Raw genomic sequence first — 19,097 nt, forward strand, 5'->3', positions numbered from 1 at the left:
ATTCCTGATCTGCAATTGGGTGGCTTGGGGAAAATCCTGTGCAAAAATAATGCCAACCCTAGAGCAGCCATATATTTCTATCTGACCTTTACTTTCTTCCTTCTCCATGCCCTGAAGCAGCCATTTTGTGACCGGTGCTCACAATTCACAGCATCAAGGCTTCATTCACTTGACCGTCTTCCAATGTGGTACAGTGGTACCTCAGGTTACATAGGCTTCAGGTTACAGACGCCTCAGGTTACAGACTCCGCTAACCCAGAAATTTTACCTCAAGTTAAGAACTTTGATTCAGGATGAGAACAGAAACCATGCAGCAGCAGCGCAGTGGCAGCAGGAGGCCCCATTAGCTAAAGTGGTGCTTCAGGTTAAGAACAGTTTCAGGTTAAGAGCGGACCTCCAGAACAAATTAAGTTCTTAACCCGAGGTGCCACTGTATGCATTCATCCGCCATCAATCCCCTACTGCATTAGCACAGCGCAAGAAGGGGGGAGCAGCCTCTATGCAAAAGAATAAATGGAAACAAATCTGACAACAGGAATATCAGATCTAAATGCCAGTGGGGGGGACATTTAAACCTTCCAGGACACTCTGTAGTGACCTTGCAGTGGTTGTCCCAAAGCAATGGAACTTCAAAGGGAGACTGAAATGTGAAATCTCTGAATTGCAATATACCCAATGGTTCGATCCAATCAGTAGCTTACCAATGCCAGGATAGCTGTAATCAGCATTTGTGTGTGTGTGAACTACCACTGTTAATTAAATAATTCACACTCCCTGTACTTTTCTGCATTGCATCACCCTCTGACCTCACTGTTTATCACCCGTCCCTCCCAAAAACACCTCTGTATCTACCTGTGACTCAAGACAAAACTCCATGCATCTGAAATGGACTGTAGTTCACAAATAAATGAAGAGATGAAGGTAAGTATTTGTGGGCATACACAAGGTAACCCCCAGCCCCCGAAAAGTCCTCATCTAATTGGAAAATGCTCAGTGTTTACATTTAGATGGCTTTTTAAACAATACAATATTTTAAAGATGTAAACAACTATCAAGGCACACAAATCCTGCCTTTTCTTTTCCCCATCTACCTGTCTAAGGTGTTTGTGGTATGAAAAGCACCAAGGAGACCGTACTGAGCGTGCCCAGGAATGCAGGGCTTTTTTGTTGTTTTTTTTGTCCTCGTAAGAATATCTTTTCTAAGCAGCACCTTCAGGAAAGTGTCTGTTGTACCACTAACTGCAGGGGGCAGAAAAATTATGGTAATTTATAGCTTTGCTATTGTTACTCGTGCACATGAGTGTGTTCAGTGGAAATTTATCAGGCTCCTGGCATTGAACATATTACAAAGCAGCTATAATGTACTTTTTATTATATGGAAGTGCTGATGAGTTCTCCATGAAATGCACAAAGCTAAATATTCATACCCTCTTCTTTATTCTTTCTTTAAAAAAGACCACATCAGAGATAATGCACACCCCAAACAGTTGATTGTAACTGGTGGAAGGAGGGGGGGAGAGAGAGAAATGAATTGCTTTTTTGAATAAAGATAATACTTAGCCCAACTATTGCTGTAAATGATTACTAGCAGTGAAAGCTTTGTTCATTCAGAAAGGAGTGAAACTGTTAGACTGTTAGACTGAGAAAGCCGCGACCATTGAAGTAAGAACAAAATGAATGTTGTGCCAGCGTTGAGTTGGCTTCTTATCACACCAAAATGGTTTCATACGCCATTACAGACTAAGTTCGGCAAAACACCAGCATGTGTGGGTTGTTTTTTTTTTAAGGAATCTAAAGACCAGTTACCTTAATTTTGTATTCTACTTGTCAGCAAAGAAAATTAGTCTTTCCTTTTTTTCCCTTTCTTTTTTTGTGGTAAATTATTCCCTAAGCAGCTAGCTTGCCTTTGCCTTTTGAAGCTCATAATATCTGGAATCTGATTATTGTTTTGTTGACAAATGAAGAAGCAGGAAAATAAAAAGACGACAGATGGTTAGTGGTGGTAATTTGGGAAGTTGACTGAAAATTTGGATATGTTTTCTCTGCATTTTCTGGGCTCTAAGGTTACTAGTTGCATGGAACATCTTACTTGGCTCTCAGTTGTACTGAGGTTTTGACATGCGTGCTCACTCTTCAATTAAACTTTTTACCTTTCTGTGTTGTATTTCTTGTACACTGCTTAGAAACCATGGTAGTTAAGCGGTATATAAATAAAAATAAATTAATATTATTGAAAAAATATAGAACATTCCTTTTTGAAGGAACCCTGAGATATTGTCAGTGGAGAGAATTAACTAGGTGACAACTGTTTTCTTCATATGCCCCATTGCACATAAGGTGTGTTGCGTGTTGTGTGTGCAAACCGTGGAAACTCAGTCAAGTGGTTTAGACCATCACAGAAAACAGCAGTTTAGCAGAGCTATTTTTACTAGCCCAACACCCAAACTAGGGCTGCCATATGTCCTGTTTTTCCTGGAATTCGCCTCTGAAAATGGCGTCCTGGATTATTTTTTCAGAAATTGTGCAGATGTCCTTGAAAACTGGCATCAGGGGTTAAATCATGCCGAAAATGCCTTAGAAAAGCTCCCAAACTCAAAAAAGCTCAACAACTCTGATTTTCACTTTTGGAGATATGGCAACCCTACCAAACACACTCTTTATACACAAACTATTCACAGATGTTACACGTAGCCTCCACTCTCTGAGCCCAGAGAGGGTTCTTTGCTTACAACATCCTTGCTGTGCCAAAGTGCACAATTCAAGTATTGAGTTCAGTGGCTTGAAAAGTCCTGCAACTCTTCACAAAGTCCTCAGTCTTCCATAGTCTTCCAATTCCTCTCCACAAAGTGCTCCACACTCTCTTCTCTATCCCACCCTGAATGCTGTAACCTGAGCCCCTAATCTACCCAGCATTACACGCCAGTTCTGCCCAGCAGCACCAATAAGACAGCCATAAAATGCCTGCAGCAACATTGTGGAGAATGGGTTACATGCCGACTAATGGAAAATTAACTCATTTTTCACTTTCATTAACATTGTGGTATTCCATAGAGAGAACTGTGTGCCTCTGCAAGGGAAGGTTTCAAAACTTTGGCTCTTTTTAATTACAAAAAAAAGGTCTATAAGGAGGAGATGTGAAAGGGGAGTGATAAAATTACATCTGTTTTGTAGAAGGTCAATAAGACAAGGTCTTTCCTTCCACTTTCCTAAAATTGAAGCCCAGGGTCATACACTGCACCTGTATTATGGAAGATTCCGGAAGTACTTCTTCACAGAATGTATAGATAAATGATGGGATTCAGTACCATTCAGTACTGGCTACTCATGAACAATAGCTATAGAGAGCTATTGTGCTCATGTCTTGCTTTCAATTTTCCCATTGGCATCTGGTTGGCCACTTATGGGCACAGGATGCAAGACTTGATGGACCTTTGGTCTAATCCAGCAGGGCTCTTTTGATCAAACGCCAATAAGTCTGATTTTCCTTGCAATGCTGAAACTATAACGTGGCCAGAAATAATCAACCCCACTCATTTGTGCTAGCCCCTTTATTGATTTGTTTGTTTTATTTGTTACTTTCACACCCTACCTTTCCTTATAAAATATCAAAGGTACCCCAATCAATATTGTTGCCCTAAACGGCCTCAGCCAGGTGTACCTGAAGGAGCAATCTCCACACTCAGCCCAGACACTGAGGTCCTCCTCTGAGGACCTTCTAGTGGTTCCCTCACAGCGAGAAGTGAAGTTACAGGGAACCAGGCAGAGGGCCTTCTCGGTGGTGGTGCCCACCCTGTGGAATGCCCTCCCACCAGGTGTCAAGGAAATAAAGAACTACACAACTTTTAGAAGACACCCAAAGACGGCCATGTATTGGGAAGTTTTTTTAATCTGATGTTTTACTATGTTTTTATGTGCACTGTAAGCCGCCCATAGTGGCTGGGGAAACCCAGCCAGATGGGCAGGGTATAAATATAAAATAATAATAATAACAATAACAACAACAATAAATAATAATAATAATAATAATAATAATAATAATAATAATACTTCTTGTTGTTGTATAGAAGACTCCTGCCTTACAGGGAGTAGGCCTAGAGGACCGTTGTGGTCCCTTCCAATCTCAGCATTCCCCAAAATAATTCCTGATAGGACACACAGACAGTACAAATAGTCAAATACCAGTTCAGGTCCAAGACAACATACAAGGTTCAAAATCAATCTGTAAGGTCAGGTTCCCACCTCTGCAGAAGATCCAGGGTTGGAATACCTGGGGTAAGTCCTGAAGTCCAGCGGCATCCCCAAAGCAGTCAAGCTGTGATCCATCAATGGAGAAAGTTGAGCAGATTCTGTTTCCCTTGTATCCTTCTCGATCTTGCTTGATGCACTTGAGTTTGCTCCAGCTGAGCAGCTGTGCCTCTCCACTTGACAAAGCATATGATCCTCACCTGCCCTGAGCCTAATCCAGCTGAGTGACCACAACCTCCTCCCAGACCTAACAAGTCTCATCATCTTCACCTGGTCCACTAGTGAGTTGGGCTGTGTTCCCTTGCCTGCCTCACTCTCCTGAAGGGCACTTCCTACTGTTCCTGATGCCTCAGAGCCTGCAATATCCATGGAACCAGGGGCTCTGCTGGTTCTGGAGATGTCTCCTTCTCCTGGTTCCTGTGTACAGTCTGCTACCCCTTTGATGTCCTTCGATGTCCCATGAGTATCTCCAAATCCCCAATTTCCCAGCCCCAACTTCAGCTTCTCCCTGAGTTACATCTTCCACTGTGAAAAGATATGAAAATAATTAATTTGGCTTCTCTGCAATCTTCTTGTCCTCCTTTAGCACACCTTTGTCTCTCTTGTCACACAAAGGTCCATCTCCCTTCCTAGGTCGGCTCCTAATACCAATATATTTAAATATTTTGTTGTCGTTGGTCTTAATGTTTTTAGGATCAGTGCTCCTTGAATTCTCCTCCTTCTCTTTCACATCCTTTATTGTGTGCTTATTGTATCAAATCACAGAAGATTTTATACATCTCATCTCTTCTTGTGGGTTGACTTGCATGGTTGAACCTCTGGTTGGCTAATGTGGGGATGGGTTTTGCCTTATGGCTGAAGCGAGACTTTTTACTGATTTTAACGCTTGTGAAATTGTTCATAGCTGAGAAATGCTAAATGCACCGCAAGTATTAAAGTTCTGAACACGAAGGTGAATGTAGCCATTCTTGGCAATTCTATCTTACTGAAAATTCATTAAATATTTTCTGCAAATAATCCTTAGCCTGCTTAAGCAATGAAATCTGAATATGCATCCTGTACACTTGAAGGCGTTTCCATAGATCACCTTTTCTTATTGGTTGACTATAATGCTTGGAATCGCGTTCCTCCGATTGAATATTTATGCCGATTCTCTGCACTCAGCTGCCAACAAACTCATTTGCTAGAATATTTATGGAAAAGCAAACAGAAGAGAAGGGATGAGAGGAAATCGACTTTCATTCAAGCAAAATACTTACGTAAAAAAATGTTTAAGGTAGTCATCCAGTATTAATTAAGGAAGGAAGGAAATGGTTTCCAAGTTAGATGAGGCAAAAACCAATAAAACGAATGTGTTTTTGTAATGTTGAGTCAATCTTCCAGGCGCACACATCCATACAGACCCCTTTCCTCCTGAAACCTATTAAAGCTCACTTTCCTGTCAAAAGTAGGAACAAGAAATTCGACATGTACTCTAAAGAAGTGCAAGTCAAATCACTTCAAGCTGAGCCGCAGTTTGTAGTAAATATGTAAGATCTGAATTTAGTGGGGAATCAACAAAGGATAAATAGCTTTTCAGTATTGCCAAGAGCACTCGACATTAAAATACCAAGCTCAGCTGCCCTTTCAAAACACAGACACCCCAATGCTCCAAAAGTTACGCTCCATTGTAAGCAAGGGATATATATTTTCGTCGGCTGCCTTGCAGTCAGCTGTAAACCACTGAAGGGGTTAAGGAGCTTTTTTTCTGGGGGGTGGAGTGGAATACATCTCAACCCACTGCTTTAAACGTTGTCTCCTTAATTAATGGTTGCTAACTCGGTATGAACTGTTGTTGTTCATCTTTGGCTCACAGGTATTTTTTTTTTTTAAAGCCACATGTCAGAGAAATGCACGCACATTATTGCTTCTCGCCCACCATGCAACCATAAGAGTCAGTATGGATGAAACTGTAGCAAGAGCCTCACCTCCAGAACAAAGAGGCTGAGAGGGAACTTTTAGCTGCTTTGATGTCCCAAGCATCCCAAGCAGTGGGTGGTCTGGGGAACTCCATTAGCTTGCTTAAAAGCAACAACAAAAAGCTGTCTTTATGCAGGAGAGAGTTCTTTTTAGACCCTCCTCCCCCATAAATACAGCTTTTTAAAGGGGGGGGCCTATTGTAAACTGCACCAGGCCACAAAGTCCCCTTGCCAGTGGAGGAGAGCAAAGGGAGCGCTGTGCCAACAACCTCAGTCTGGCCTGAGCTATTCCCCACCTACCTACCTGCCTGCCTTCCTACTTAAAATCAGCCCCAAGGCTGGTCCTGCCTATTAGCTGCCTCCTCCTCCATCCCTGTCTTGCCTTTGTAGAACTCAGCAGCCAGAATGATGGGGACAAAACTAAAATTTGTTGCCTACCAGTTCCAATGGACACCAGCCACCACTAATAGCAGAGACCTTCTGCTTCACAATACTGTATGTGCTCTGTTACCTTTTCTGTCACTGTATGGTACTTACGTGTGATTTTCAGGGCTGGCAGGAATGAGGTGGCCATCTCAAGTGCCAGATAGGAATGGACCCAATTCTGATTTTCCTGTTTCCTTTTTTTTCCAATCATCGATTCAGTTTTCCACATTTCTACATCAGTTTGAGAATTCTTTTCTTAAAGTCCTCCTGAAATTTTTTCGGTGTCTTGGTGCCAAACTATCCTAATATACACATTTGTGTGCACAGTTTTGCCCAATATACAGAGTTTTGCAAAGCAATCCTCCACAATATAATGCACGTTTGTTATTTTATTTTCACCAAACTGTGCGGGGGGTTTTGCACACTTTAGCAGAGTATATGGATTCTTGCACACATTCTTTGGCTGAAGAACTGCATTGCAAAATTCAGAGAACAACAAGTTTGGAAGGCTGGCTATGATTTGGTTTCAGCAAGTGCAGATTAGATCATTTGAATGTGAATTAAATTGCATTTGTCCCCCATCCCTATTGGCAGGGAAGCAGCGGTAGCAGGGTCTCCTCTAAAGTAAGGTTACCAGATTTTTTTTCAATGAATCCAGGGATACTTTTCAACTTCAATGGATTTTGTGTGGCGACTGATTTGTAAATCCGGGGACTGTCCCTGGGAAACGGGGGCGTCTGGTAACCTTACTCTAAAGCCCCCCACTCGTTTCTCTCTGTTGGAAAACAGAGTCTCCCTTACAGTTCCACATGGCCTGTCCTTTACACCCCAAGCTAACCTCGTTCTCTCAGGTACAGGGGTGGGGCTTGACTGTTCTGTCACCTGTTTTGAAGATTCAGCTTCTATATATGGAAACAGGGAGCAGGGAGCATATTTCTTATTTTCACACTATTTTCAGTTACTTTTTCCATGGTTCATCTCAGTATTACTAATATTTTGCACTCCCCTCAGGGAGAACCGCCCAACTCCTCCTAAATCTGGCACTGTTGATGTCTCAGCTCCCTTGGGACATGGAGATGTTTTATGAGATACCACTGATTCACCTAATCAGGTCCTTACAAATGATCTGGCTGCCACATGGACATGGCTTTTTGGTGCCAAACTTCCTGCATACATCTCTTAGGAATCAGCCTCCATGCTCAGCTTTGGGATTCCAAAAGCCAAATCATTAGTGTTATTTTGGAAAGCCCTAACGAATTTGAATGTAAGGCTGTGTCTGGTTGTACTCCACCAATTATAATAAAGGTAAAGGTAAAGGTACCCCTGCCCGTACGGGCCAGTCTTGACAGACTCTGGGGTTGTGCGCCCATCTCACTTAAGAGGCCAGGGGCCAGCGCTGTCCGGAGACACTTCCGGGTCACATGGCCAGTGTGACATCGCTGCTCTGGCGAGCCAGAGCTGCACACGGAAACGCCATTTACCTTCCCGCTGGTAAGCGGTCCCTATTTATCTACTTGCACCCGGAGGTGCTTTCGAACTGCTAGGTTGGCAGGCGCTGGGACCGAGCAGCGGGAGCGCACCCCGCAGCAGGGATTCGAACCGCCGACCTTTCGATCAGCAAGTCCTAGGCGCTGAGGCTTTAACCCACAGCGCCACCTGTGTCCCAGCACCAATTATAATAGAAAATATCAAATTTCTATGTGCCAGCAAAACATGGAAAATAGGTATTACCATCTTTATTTCCAAACATCAAAAGCTAGAATTTAAGGTAGGGGTACTAAAAACTGTGTTTTAGTGCTTTGTGTAGGACCACAAGCTACAAATAGGGAGGGCTTTACATAAATTTATTTATTTTTCCCTCACACATCTTCATGCCTGTTGATGGGACCATAAAGTCAACAGGGTCAAAACCTCCAAACAAGAGTTTGTGTGAATGTTTTTTTTATGATTAAGTTCAAGTTGTTCTGATGTTTATGGAGAAGCATGGCCCAGAGAGAGAGAGAGGAAAGTATTCTAGACACACAGAATGAAGAAACTGTCAATGTTCTATAATCCACAAGTAATCCTGCCCTTGGAGGAGATTGTGTTTTTACTTGCTCAGATAAATATATAGTGAAGTTCATGCATCTTGAAATAGAAACACGAGCTGACTTTCGGAACACAGGCCAAAGAAACCATTAAGTGGAAGCAAACACAAAGCGCTCTCTCTTGTTCGGCTGTATATTCTTGCCTGAATATTCTATACAAAGAAATGCAGAAAATGGAACGCATAAGCATTCTGTCCAAATATTTTCCCCCACATTTTGCAGCTCACTCTCCTGGTATGAAGAGTTATTGTATGTGCCCCCATTTTACTCACATGTAATTAAAACTGGACTATTTAGCAGTTGCTGCTTGTTGTCTTGCTTTGGAAATACAATATTTATTTTGTGTACAGTGGTACCTCAGGTTAAGAACTTAATTCGTTCTGGAGGTCTGTTTTTAACCTGAAACTGTTCTTAACCTGAAGCACCACTTTAGCTAATGGGGCCTCCCGCTGCCGCCATGCTGCCACCGTGCGATTTCTGTTCTCATCCTGAAGCAAAGTTCTTAACCTGAGGTACTATTTCTGGTTTAGCGGAGTCTGTAACCTGAAGCGTATGTAACCCGAGGTACCACTGTATTTAAAACATGGAAGCTTAGAATTTTTAAAGTTAACCCAGGTGTTGGGACCAGTGGGCACATTTGGGGGGGGTTGGGGGGGAGTAATGGGCTCCACAGTGTGTGGCATAACACAAAATGGCTGCCGCATCTGAAGGACCTGAAAAAGAGACAGGACCACAAAATGGAGGAAGCTATGGGAAAAGGACACCTCTGTTGTACTTACAGAGAAACATCCTTTGCACCTCTCCTCTGTTCAGTGTGGCATCCAATGAAATGTGAGGATGCTTAATGGGGTGTGTTCAATGTGGCAGATGCCAAACCAGTGCAAATACAAACTGAGCAGGAAGAGCAAGCAGTCTTTCTTTCATTGTAGATTTCTGTGGGGATATTTACGGGGTGACCCTAGAGTCCTTCGTGACTGGACTTAATTGTCAGGGGTCCTTTACCTTTACCTTTATTAGAGTACTGGCAGAAGGCACGTTGGTGACCCTGTCAGAATCGGGGATGAAAAGCCACTTGGCTTGGCCCCAACTGGAGCGTCTCCCCTCTCAGCCTTGCCACTGCGGAGATCCATCAATCATCCTCCCTGACGTGCATCTGTGACTCAAACTGCAGAGCAGGCTTGAGCACATATTACTCAGTAGTGTAAACTGCACAACAGATGAGACTTGAGGCATGGACACGATACTAAACTACGCATTTATTCTACATAAATCAGGACAAAGAAAACATGGCTTCTCTCCTTACCGTCTTCTTGGAGAGAGAGCGAAAAACAAAAGCAATACAGAGAGGAAGTTCCACTCACGCCAGCAATCTGTGCTGGAATGTAAACAGACATGTGACGTGTAGCAATCCACATATCTGCAGCAAAGGGTGGAATGGAATTCCCAACGGACCCTTGTGTTAACCTGTCAATGAAACTTCCATTATTAGTTTTGTCCCATGCTCAAGCTAGGATATTAGATGGGCTCAGAGTTAACTTCCAGAGGAGTCGAAAATGGCTGAAATTGCGCATCCTGGCAGAAGGCACATGTCTTCAAATGCAGCTCTGCTCCCATCATGCCAAATGTGTGTGTTTGTGCAGTTGTATCCCCAGCAGTGCTGTGAAATGCCTCGTCGGTGTGTGTGACTTCCGGTTCCTCCATCTTGACTGGTTATTGTTGGAAGTAGAATGCTGAAGTTGATGGAGCTTTTATGCTGTTAAATAGCATGGCATAGATGTATTTGCTTGTACTAATGGGGGGGGGGTGAGAAAAAATCAGCTGAAGGACCCGCTGAAAGTGTGGGTGCGAGTGACCACAACAATTGAGATTGCAGAAAGTGTTTATTGCTTCAGTGATGCAAAGGTTAAGGCTAGAGCATTAGCTTACAATTTTCTTGCTTTGGGACAGAGAAATGAATTTGTAAGCACCTTAAGCTAAAACAAATAAATGTAACCTAGAAATTATATACATCATTATTTTCCTTTTCTTAAAAAGTTCAGCTTAAATGAGTCTACCACTCTTCTCCCAACCAAGCACTCACCAGCCTCAACATTATTTCAGCACCAGTTAACCATCACATCTTCAGTAGAACTTTTCCCCTCCATTTCCTCCCCCACATGTAATATGCCATTTTAGCCTGGGGAACCACATCCGTGGTGAGAATGTCTATCCATTTCATCTCTACCAGGTATGTTAAGCCCCACTGGAAACAGTGCAGTTTCTTCTGAGTCATCATGTACAGGATTGTGCTGTTCGTTCCGTGTTTGTGGTATATTAGTTTTTACAGTCTGCACACAGATTGGGATGCTGTTGCATGTATCCGATTCCTGATCTGTACGCTAGCAATCCATCGGTCTTTCTGTGCACATAAGGACAGAGTGGGAGATACGAGACCTGACGCATGTTTTTAATGGAACGGCGCGTGCATGGTCGCCTCCTGTGAGGAGTTCTCAGCTCTAAAGTACCAGAAAGCTGTTGTAGCTCTGCTCTCCCCGAGTCCTATTGTATGTACGTCTCTCCTCTTGTCATAACACCACCTCTGAAACATTCACACAGCTTAGTCCCTTTTGCAGAACATTTAGAGGGTGGAATTTTGAAACGTTAAAAAGACTGTTTAAGCAATGTCAGCTGCCTGACTCGTTTCACAAAAGGAAGGAAGCTCTCAAGGAGGAAGTAAATGATAATGTCATATCCTGATATCTTTTGCCCCTTGAATTCTGAGTGGTCCCATATGGCTTTTTGCATTTCCCCCTTTTGTTTCTCTCCCGCCACACGTGCCCCCCTTTGAAAAAAAGGGGGTTGAGCCTCACACTGCATTCACAACAGAGAGTCAGCCTAGAATTTAGTCCTTGAAATGTGTGTGTGTGTGTGTGTGTGTGTGTGTGTGTGTTAAGAAAGAAAGAATGCTAGAGAAAGAACCAAGTTGCCAATGTACAGTCTGGATACTACAGTGAACTAGAAAAGAGATCCTAATCACAACAGAACATTATGCAGAAGCATAAATCATTTTTTTTAAAGTGTCTTAAATATAATAAAAAGAATAATTAAGAATCAAATGGCCCACTATCTTGACAGTTTAATGACGCCATGAAAGACTGAGAAAGTCTGGTTTTACTACTTTATCTTTAAAAAGAAAAAATAACAAAGTTTGACAATCTCAAAATTATTGAAGTTTACTTCCGTTCACACTTTTCATACACACACACACACACACACACACACACACACTTGTGCTTGGCTGCTACAGAAGGCAGGAACAAGGTCATCATCCTTCGGTATGTGTTGCTGTGTATGCATGTGCCACCAAGAATTGTAGAGTTGGAAGGTACACCAAAGGACATCTAGTCTAACCCCCTGCAACGCAGGAATTTCAACCTCCTCTTCAGTCCCTTACTTCAGCCATTGCCCATTCAATGGAGGGATGATTCCTGTGATTTCCAATTTGGCTTGAGACCTGGTGCTTCTCAATGAAACATTGCCTAGAAGAAATGTGGGTGCCCTCACCAAAACACACACACACAATAAAAGGATTTCATCTCTCTGTCCTTCTAAGCTTACGCCTAAAAAAATCTGGTTAGTTCATAAATTTTTCAAACAAACAAACCAAAACATTTCCACCTCTGCTTATCTGAATGGTTTTAACCGAGGTACTTTTCTCCATTTTTTCCCCAAAGGCACTAAATGTCCAAAGCATCAAATGAAACAAATGTCAGGATCATTTTCTTCCTTCACTGAAACGAAGAGGGCAAATTCTGTGGACAACCTCCCTGTACACTATGAAAATCCCATGCCTGATAGCAGGTCACTTTGCCATTTAAAATGCTAGGGCTACTTTAGAAAATGAAATATAATACCACTCCTTGCCACGTGATTGCAAATATTTGACCTGCTCTTGGTACCCTCGTTGTCTGAGGTGAGGTGGCCAATGACTGGTGGTAAGGTCCTTTCTGTTGAGCATCCTCCCCAGGGAAACTCAATTGGCTCATTTTCTTCTAACCTGTAGGTGCTAGGAATACTGTTTAATGATCTCCGCCAACAATTTCTACATATTCCAACATGGAAACCAGAGACAGAGGTTATACGCTTCTTATTACAGGGGAGAGACCAGGAGCTCACCAAGACAGTAGCTAAGTTCCTCTATTTGATTTTTTGTCGCCGAAGTACGCTACAGGACCCTGCCCTTGCTGGAGACCCACAGAGATGAAATAGATTGCTCGCCTCTTCTTCCCTTTGGCAAATGACTGTACTGTTGAAATGGCAACGAGAGCGCTCTGGCCTATTTATTCTGAATGTTTGTATGTGATGCCAATAAAGCTTTGATGATGATGATAAATACTGTTTACTACTTGTAAATTTTTAAGGTTGAAAGATGGATTTTTTTAAAATAAACACACACATACATACTGCAACCATTAGCATAACGTCTGTCAACACTACTGTAATATGATTTTCAGCATGTTGGGGCAGCAAGCATTCCTCATCTGGTTCTGTCCTCTGAGGCCCAACTGCTGCATGTAGTGGTGACATGAGGACATGCCTTCTCAGTGGTGGCTCCCTAGTTGTGGAATGCTCTCCCCAGGGAGGCACCCTAGCTCTATCACTATGTATCTTTGGGCATTAAGTGAAAACATTTTTATTCACTCAGGCCTTTGGATCTTAATTTTCTGCTTATCTTTCAGTGAAGTTGTGTCGGATTTCCTCTTTCTTGCTTTTATGTCTGTTTTCAATCCTTGTGTTCGTAAATCACTTGAAGTTCATTTTTGAAGTGTGTGGGGGGAATGGACAAATAAATATAAAGATAAATAATTGAGAATAATAGTAAGACTTGGTTCTAAACATGCATGCACTGACACAAGATTTGGGATTGGACCTTAGCAAATATAAATGTCAAGAATTTGTTTAAACCAACCCTTTTAAAACTATTATTTTGTGCTATGAATTCTCTTATTAGGAAACCAAATGGAAAGTCCCTTCCACTACCCCCAATCTCTTATCTGAATCAAGTGGTGAATCCAGCCATCAAGACGGCACTTGGATCAGCACCCCGGTCCAGATGCATCTGCCCTGTGGCTGAGATCCTTTCTCCCTGAGCACATCCATCTTGCTGCATAGGGACCCAGGTGATTTTCTGGTGCTGTGGATTGTCCTTAGCACCACGACCGCAGAACCGAAATGCAATGTTTTTTGTGTGTGCTTTTTTTAAAAAAACTTACAACAGAGAATATTGCTTGTTTCTTTCGGAATCTCATTTCATGGATCTTTTCAAAAACGTGATAGACTACAATTATTTTTAACAATGGGCTTTCTGTGTTGTCAACAATGTGATATTTGTGTGCGTTAACAATAAGCAAACAACATAATATATCAATGCTTTCTAAAAAGACATATCAATTGTAAGGGCTGAGTTGCTTTTTTAAAAAAATAAATAGTCAATATATGGGGCACTTCCCAGTTTCTCCTATAGCACCTGGTGATGTACTTTTGAAAAGTTTTGGGTTAAAGCATGACTTTAATGTAAGCTTAGGGCTTATCAAGTCTGCTCCTAGTTTTCCAGCAGAATTTGGGTGATGGTCTAATAGAAAAACACTGTGGTAAAGTACTTATTGATGGTGGGCGGGGAGAGGGGGTTGAGGAGAATCCTTTTTTATAGCATGATATCCCATCCCTTACTAAGGATGCAATCCTGTACCCACTTACCTAGGAGTAAGCCCCACTGAACTCAGTGGGACTTACTTCTGAGTAGACATGTCTACGACTGTACTGTGAATTGCTCAAAATAATTATATCGTAAATACATTAAACCAGGCTTTGCATATGGTGCCCTGAGACATTTTGGGCTGCCCATCAGCTCCAGCCAGCACAAAACATCTCGAGGGCACCAGGTTGCTGAAAGCTATATTAAAACGATAGATTGGCAAAGCCTGCATTAAAAACAACAACAAAAGTTGGGTTCCAAAAGGCAACAGAAATTCAGTTTACAGCCTGAGGTTCTCTTCAAATAAAAAATAATCTGCTACATAACAAAGCATTCTTGGTTGCAATGTAACTCTTCCTAGAAAGGGTCTGCTCAATTCTCTATGTTATATAAAAAAAATTACAAATAAGGATTATTGATTAGATTTTATATTGGCATCCTTTGACACAGTTGATTTATATAGGGCAGATGTGACTAGGCCTCTAAGCCTCCAGAGCTTGATTCCAATGCACATCAGCCCAAAGGCATCATGGAAGGATGGGAGCTGTTGTCTAATATCTGGAGGTGTCAGAGTTTAAAGGTAAGAGATGTATTTCTTTGTGACTTCTTGAGAACCATTTAGAATAGCACCCCATTCTCTGAAAAAAATGCTTCCATATGTAAATCACACGGATCTTACCAGTGACACAACTATCTATGTCATCTAATCCTGAAGACTTGACTCAACAACTGGCTTCCTTCACCCCCTGCTACAAGAAGAATGTGGCAGGGACATAAATTCAGCATTTTAACCCGTTGTATTTTGCTGCCATCTGGTGGCTTATCCAAATCACTGCATGGCTCAAACCAATTAAGGCAAAAAAATAATCTTTGCAGCGTTTTAATAAACACAAACAAGAGTTTGTGGACCATTTTAAGTGTTGCCTTTATTGCAAGAGTTAGATCTGGCATTTAATATGGACCTGTGTGAATGCTCTCTCTTCTGTTTTCATTCCTGCCAGCATGATCAATGATGTCATGTTATTATTGCCAGTCCTGGTTTGATTTCTGCTTGATGAACCGGAGAGATAAGTAGTATAAAACCAAGAAGGTGGTGGAAATACTGACCAAGATGAGGTAAATTGCGTAGTGGGGCTGGAGGTCTAAATCCAGCGACTGGAGTACCTGTAAGTTAATCAAATTCCGATTAAATCAATCAGTTTGAATTCCAGTTAAATAAATTAATTGTTTACTCATAAGTGAGTTTCAATCAATTAATTAAATGTCTAAATGTGCATGCGAGCAAAACAGTAGCTCTGAAGATGAAACCATTATTTGTTCTGAGAGGGGTATGTCTGTATTACAGTTCAGTGGTAGAGCATCTGCTTTGCATATAGAAGATCTTAGGTCCAGTCTCCAGATTTGTCCCCGGTCGAAAATCTTGGAGAGCTTCTATGAGGCAGCATAGACAATACTGAGCTAGATGGATCAATGGTCTGAGTTGGTATAAGTTGGTATAAACACTTTTGCTCTTTGGTACTTGTAGAACTCAGCAGGGAGGAGGATGTGGAGAAAAGTAGAATTAGTTGCCTTTGCTCTGGCGCCATCCACTGTTGGCCTCCTGCCTTACGCCCTACCAGTCTCAATAGGCCCCAGTAATTACTGAATTAAATGCTGCCCTATCCTGTTTTAAAATTTCTTCCATATACATTCTAGGAAAGAAGCAAACCCATTCTCCTTTTGACATTGCTCTTGTTTCTTTTTGTGTCCACACTTTGTGGAAGCTATCTATAAAGTTCAGATAAGAGGCTCTTCAGTTACGACTGTCTGTCATTGCAAGAACTGTGACAACTCTCTTGATGAGTGCATGAGCATCATTTGAGAGGTGGTGCAGTGCAATTTCTAAACACTGTTTTCCAGCAAATTCACAGCTGAGGTGTGTAGAAGGGAATTATTGCTTCTTTAACAAAACAACCATTCCTCCAAATTTCCCCCATCATCCCTCGTTTGACAATCGCAGCCACAACAAAACACGAGCAGGCACAGGAGGTTAAAGAAAAATAGTTAGAGGCTCCAAGTTGAAAGTTACCCCCAGCCCAGCTGCCAGCTATGATTGAAGAGTCTCGGTTGTGTGAATGGGGCTTGCAAGGAAAATACATTATATTCTTTACACTCAGAAATGGAAAGATGAAGAAGTTCCCACCAAAGAAGAATGGATAACCAAACTGGTGGACTATGTTGAATCAGCAACGTTAACAGCTAAAATAAGAGAACTTAGTGATGATTGTTTTGTTGAAGAATGGAAGCCTTTATCAGATAATTTAAAGAAATATTATAGCTTACACACATACATATATACATATACAGTGGTAGCTCGGTTTTCGAACATAATTCGTTCTGGAAGACCGTTTGAGTTCTGAAACATTCAAAAACCGAAAACTCAACAGCCGAAAGCTAGGCCTCAGTATCTTGCACACAGCAGAAGCCATGAAACATGTTTGACTTCTGAGGCGTGTTCAAAAACTGAAGCGTTTACTTCCAGGTTTACGACATTTGAAAACCAAAATGTTTGTCAGCGGAGACATTTGAAAATCGAGGTACCACTGTACATATTGTGAATTGAGGGGAGGTGCCATGACATTCCACCCCCACCCCCAAAAAATCCCCTCCTGCAAAACTCCTGTGCAGCTGAATTGACTGTTCTCAGCACCGATCAGATGATGGTCAGTGAGAGTGTGCAACTTCAAAGGAGCACGACCAGAGCCAATCAGCTGCTGGGTGCTGGCAGCACTTTTTCAAAAGCGCTACGGGTTGGATGCTGAGAGGGAGCAGAAATGAACCTCGAAGGGGCTTCTTCTCAGCAACCAGAGCCAGCTCCTTTGGGGAAACACTGTCAGTGTCTAGCAGCTGATGGGTGCTGAGAGGCAGTTCCTTTGCAGTCCTCTTGAATGGCCATGGAGTGGAGCTCCTTTAGAACTGCATTCTTGTCACCAAGCTATAATCAGGGGGACTTGCGCCCAGGTGCATCTGTTTAGAATTGTAGGGTGTTGCAGAAGGATGAGTGTCCTCTAGTGCGCAGTACAGTGGTACCTCAGGTTAAGAACTTAATTCATTCCGAAGGTCCGTTCTTAACCTGAAACTGTTCTTAACCTTTAGCTAATGGAGTCTCCTGCTGCTGCCACGCCGCGAGAGGACAATTTCTGTTCTCATCCTGAAGCAAAGTTCTTAACCCGAGGTACTATTTCTGGGTTAGCGGAGTCTGTAACCTGAAGCATATGTAACCTGAAGTGTATGTAACCCAAGGTACCACTGTAAGACTAATTGCCTTTCATTAGGCAATTCTATACTGGCTTATCGACAGAGGCCTCTCAGTGTTTCATAGTTCAAAATCAATAAAACAACTGGCATTAATAATTGTATTAATTGGATAAAATTGGTATTGCTATAATGAGGCTGCTATTGGAACGATATTGGAAAATCAATAAAAATATAATAAAATGAAATAAATATAAAAGGTACAAATCCAGAGTCCGCTGTGTGTGTGTCTGTGTACAGCAAGTCTACAACCTGCACAGGGGTTACGTTCCAGGGGTCAGACCTAAAGCCAAAATCGTGTACAGTAAGCCTGCAACTTATGCTCATTTTTTCTTATGTGATTGCAACCTTATGTGGTCAATAAATAAATAAATAAGCTGGAAAAATGTGGGGGAAATCAAAATACGCAATGGGGAAAAAATGTCAGACGGTGGCATAAGGGTGGGAAACAAGAGTTGGCAATCCCATCAGCCATTACACTCATCCTGGGAGAGCATTTGGGCGTTGTCAGAGAGTTGGAGAGTGAGATAGGGCCTGACAAGAGCACGGAGAGCAAGCAAAGTGGTCTGAGGGCAAGGGGAAGGTGATCTGAGCAAATGGAGGTGGTTTGAGAATGAGAGCAGCAGTTTGGTTTTTTTAGGGGGGCCCTCCTGTCTTTATGTGTTTTTGCTTTGGGGCACAGTTCCCAGAACCGAACCCTTGTGCAAGTAGCAGACTTACCGTATAGTCAGAACCCCAGAACCCATTGAGTTCAATGGCAGGTGGGATTGCCAAAGTCATTTTTCCTGGAACTGCATCCCCTTTCCACCCTTTTAAATTTCTTTTTTGCAACATGCATGAAGCTGAATGTGCACAAGTTAAATGCAAGTTGTGGGTGTGTGCAACACTAACCCAAAATTGTGATTAACTCGTGCGCATATTTGAATAGCTATATTCATGAGAAATGTTACCTAGAAAGAAGGGACTTACTAGTTTTCCAGGAACTGGATAGGTGATATTGCCAAAAGTCATTGGGTAAGTGCGTCCTCTAAATTGAACTTGCATTACTCCTTCAAAACTCCACCTGACAAAAGATACTTTGGAAATCCAAGTTGGAACTGGAAAAAGAGGGAAGCAAAGGGAGCCTAATTCAACACAGATCGTGGACCCAAAGAAACAAGATCTTTGCCTGAAATTGCACAAGAGCGTGGTGCCCAAAATGGCTGCCGTGCTCTCGCAGGAAAAACAGGATGTCCCGTTTTTTCCGGTGCAGTTGATGGGTATGCTAGCATGTGACCCCCAGAAAGTTGTCCAGAAGAGATAAATATTAATTTATTACTTATACCCCATCCATCTTTTGCCCTGGTCACTCTG

General features: G+C 42.2%; 1 protein-coding gene across 1 annotated transcript in view; it reads right to left on the minus strand.

Annotated features, from left to right (window-relative positions):
- Positions 1-15,314: 15,314 nt before the first annotated feature.
- Positions 15,315-19,097, minus strand: part of LOC309365956 (ATP-binding cassette sub-family G member 8-like) — a 59,712-nt gene continuing 55,929 nt past the window's right edge. The window contains exons 23-24 of the mRNA XM_081904585.1: positions 18,714-18,841; positions 15,315-15,614 (exon numbers count right to left, since the gene is read on the minus strand). Of these exons, the coding sequence (XP_081760711.1) occupies positions 15,474-15,614; positions 18,714-18,841 (269 nt within the window). The 3' untranslated portion in view covers positions 15,315-15,473. The remainder of the gene's footprint in view (positions 15,615-18,713; positions 18,842-19,097) is intronic.

Source organism: Podarcis melisellensis (genome assembly GCF_964234715.1).
Source record: "Podarcis melisellensis genome assembly, chromosome: 3".
Classification (NCBI taxonomy): Eukaryota; Metazoa; Chordata; class Lepidosauria; order Squamata; family Lacertidae; genus Podarcis; species Podarcis melisellensis.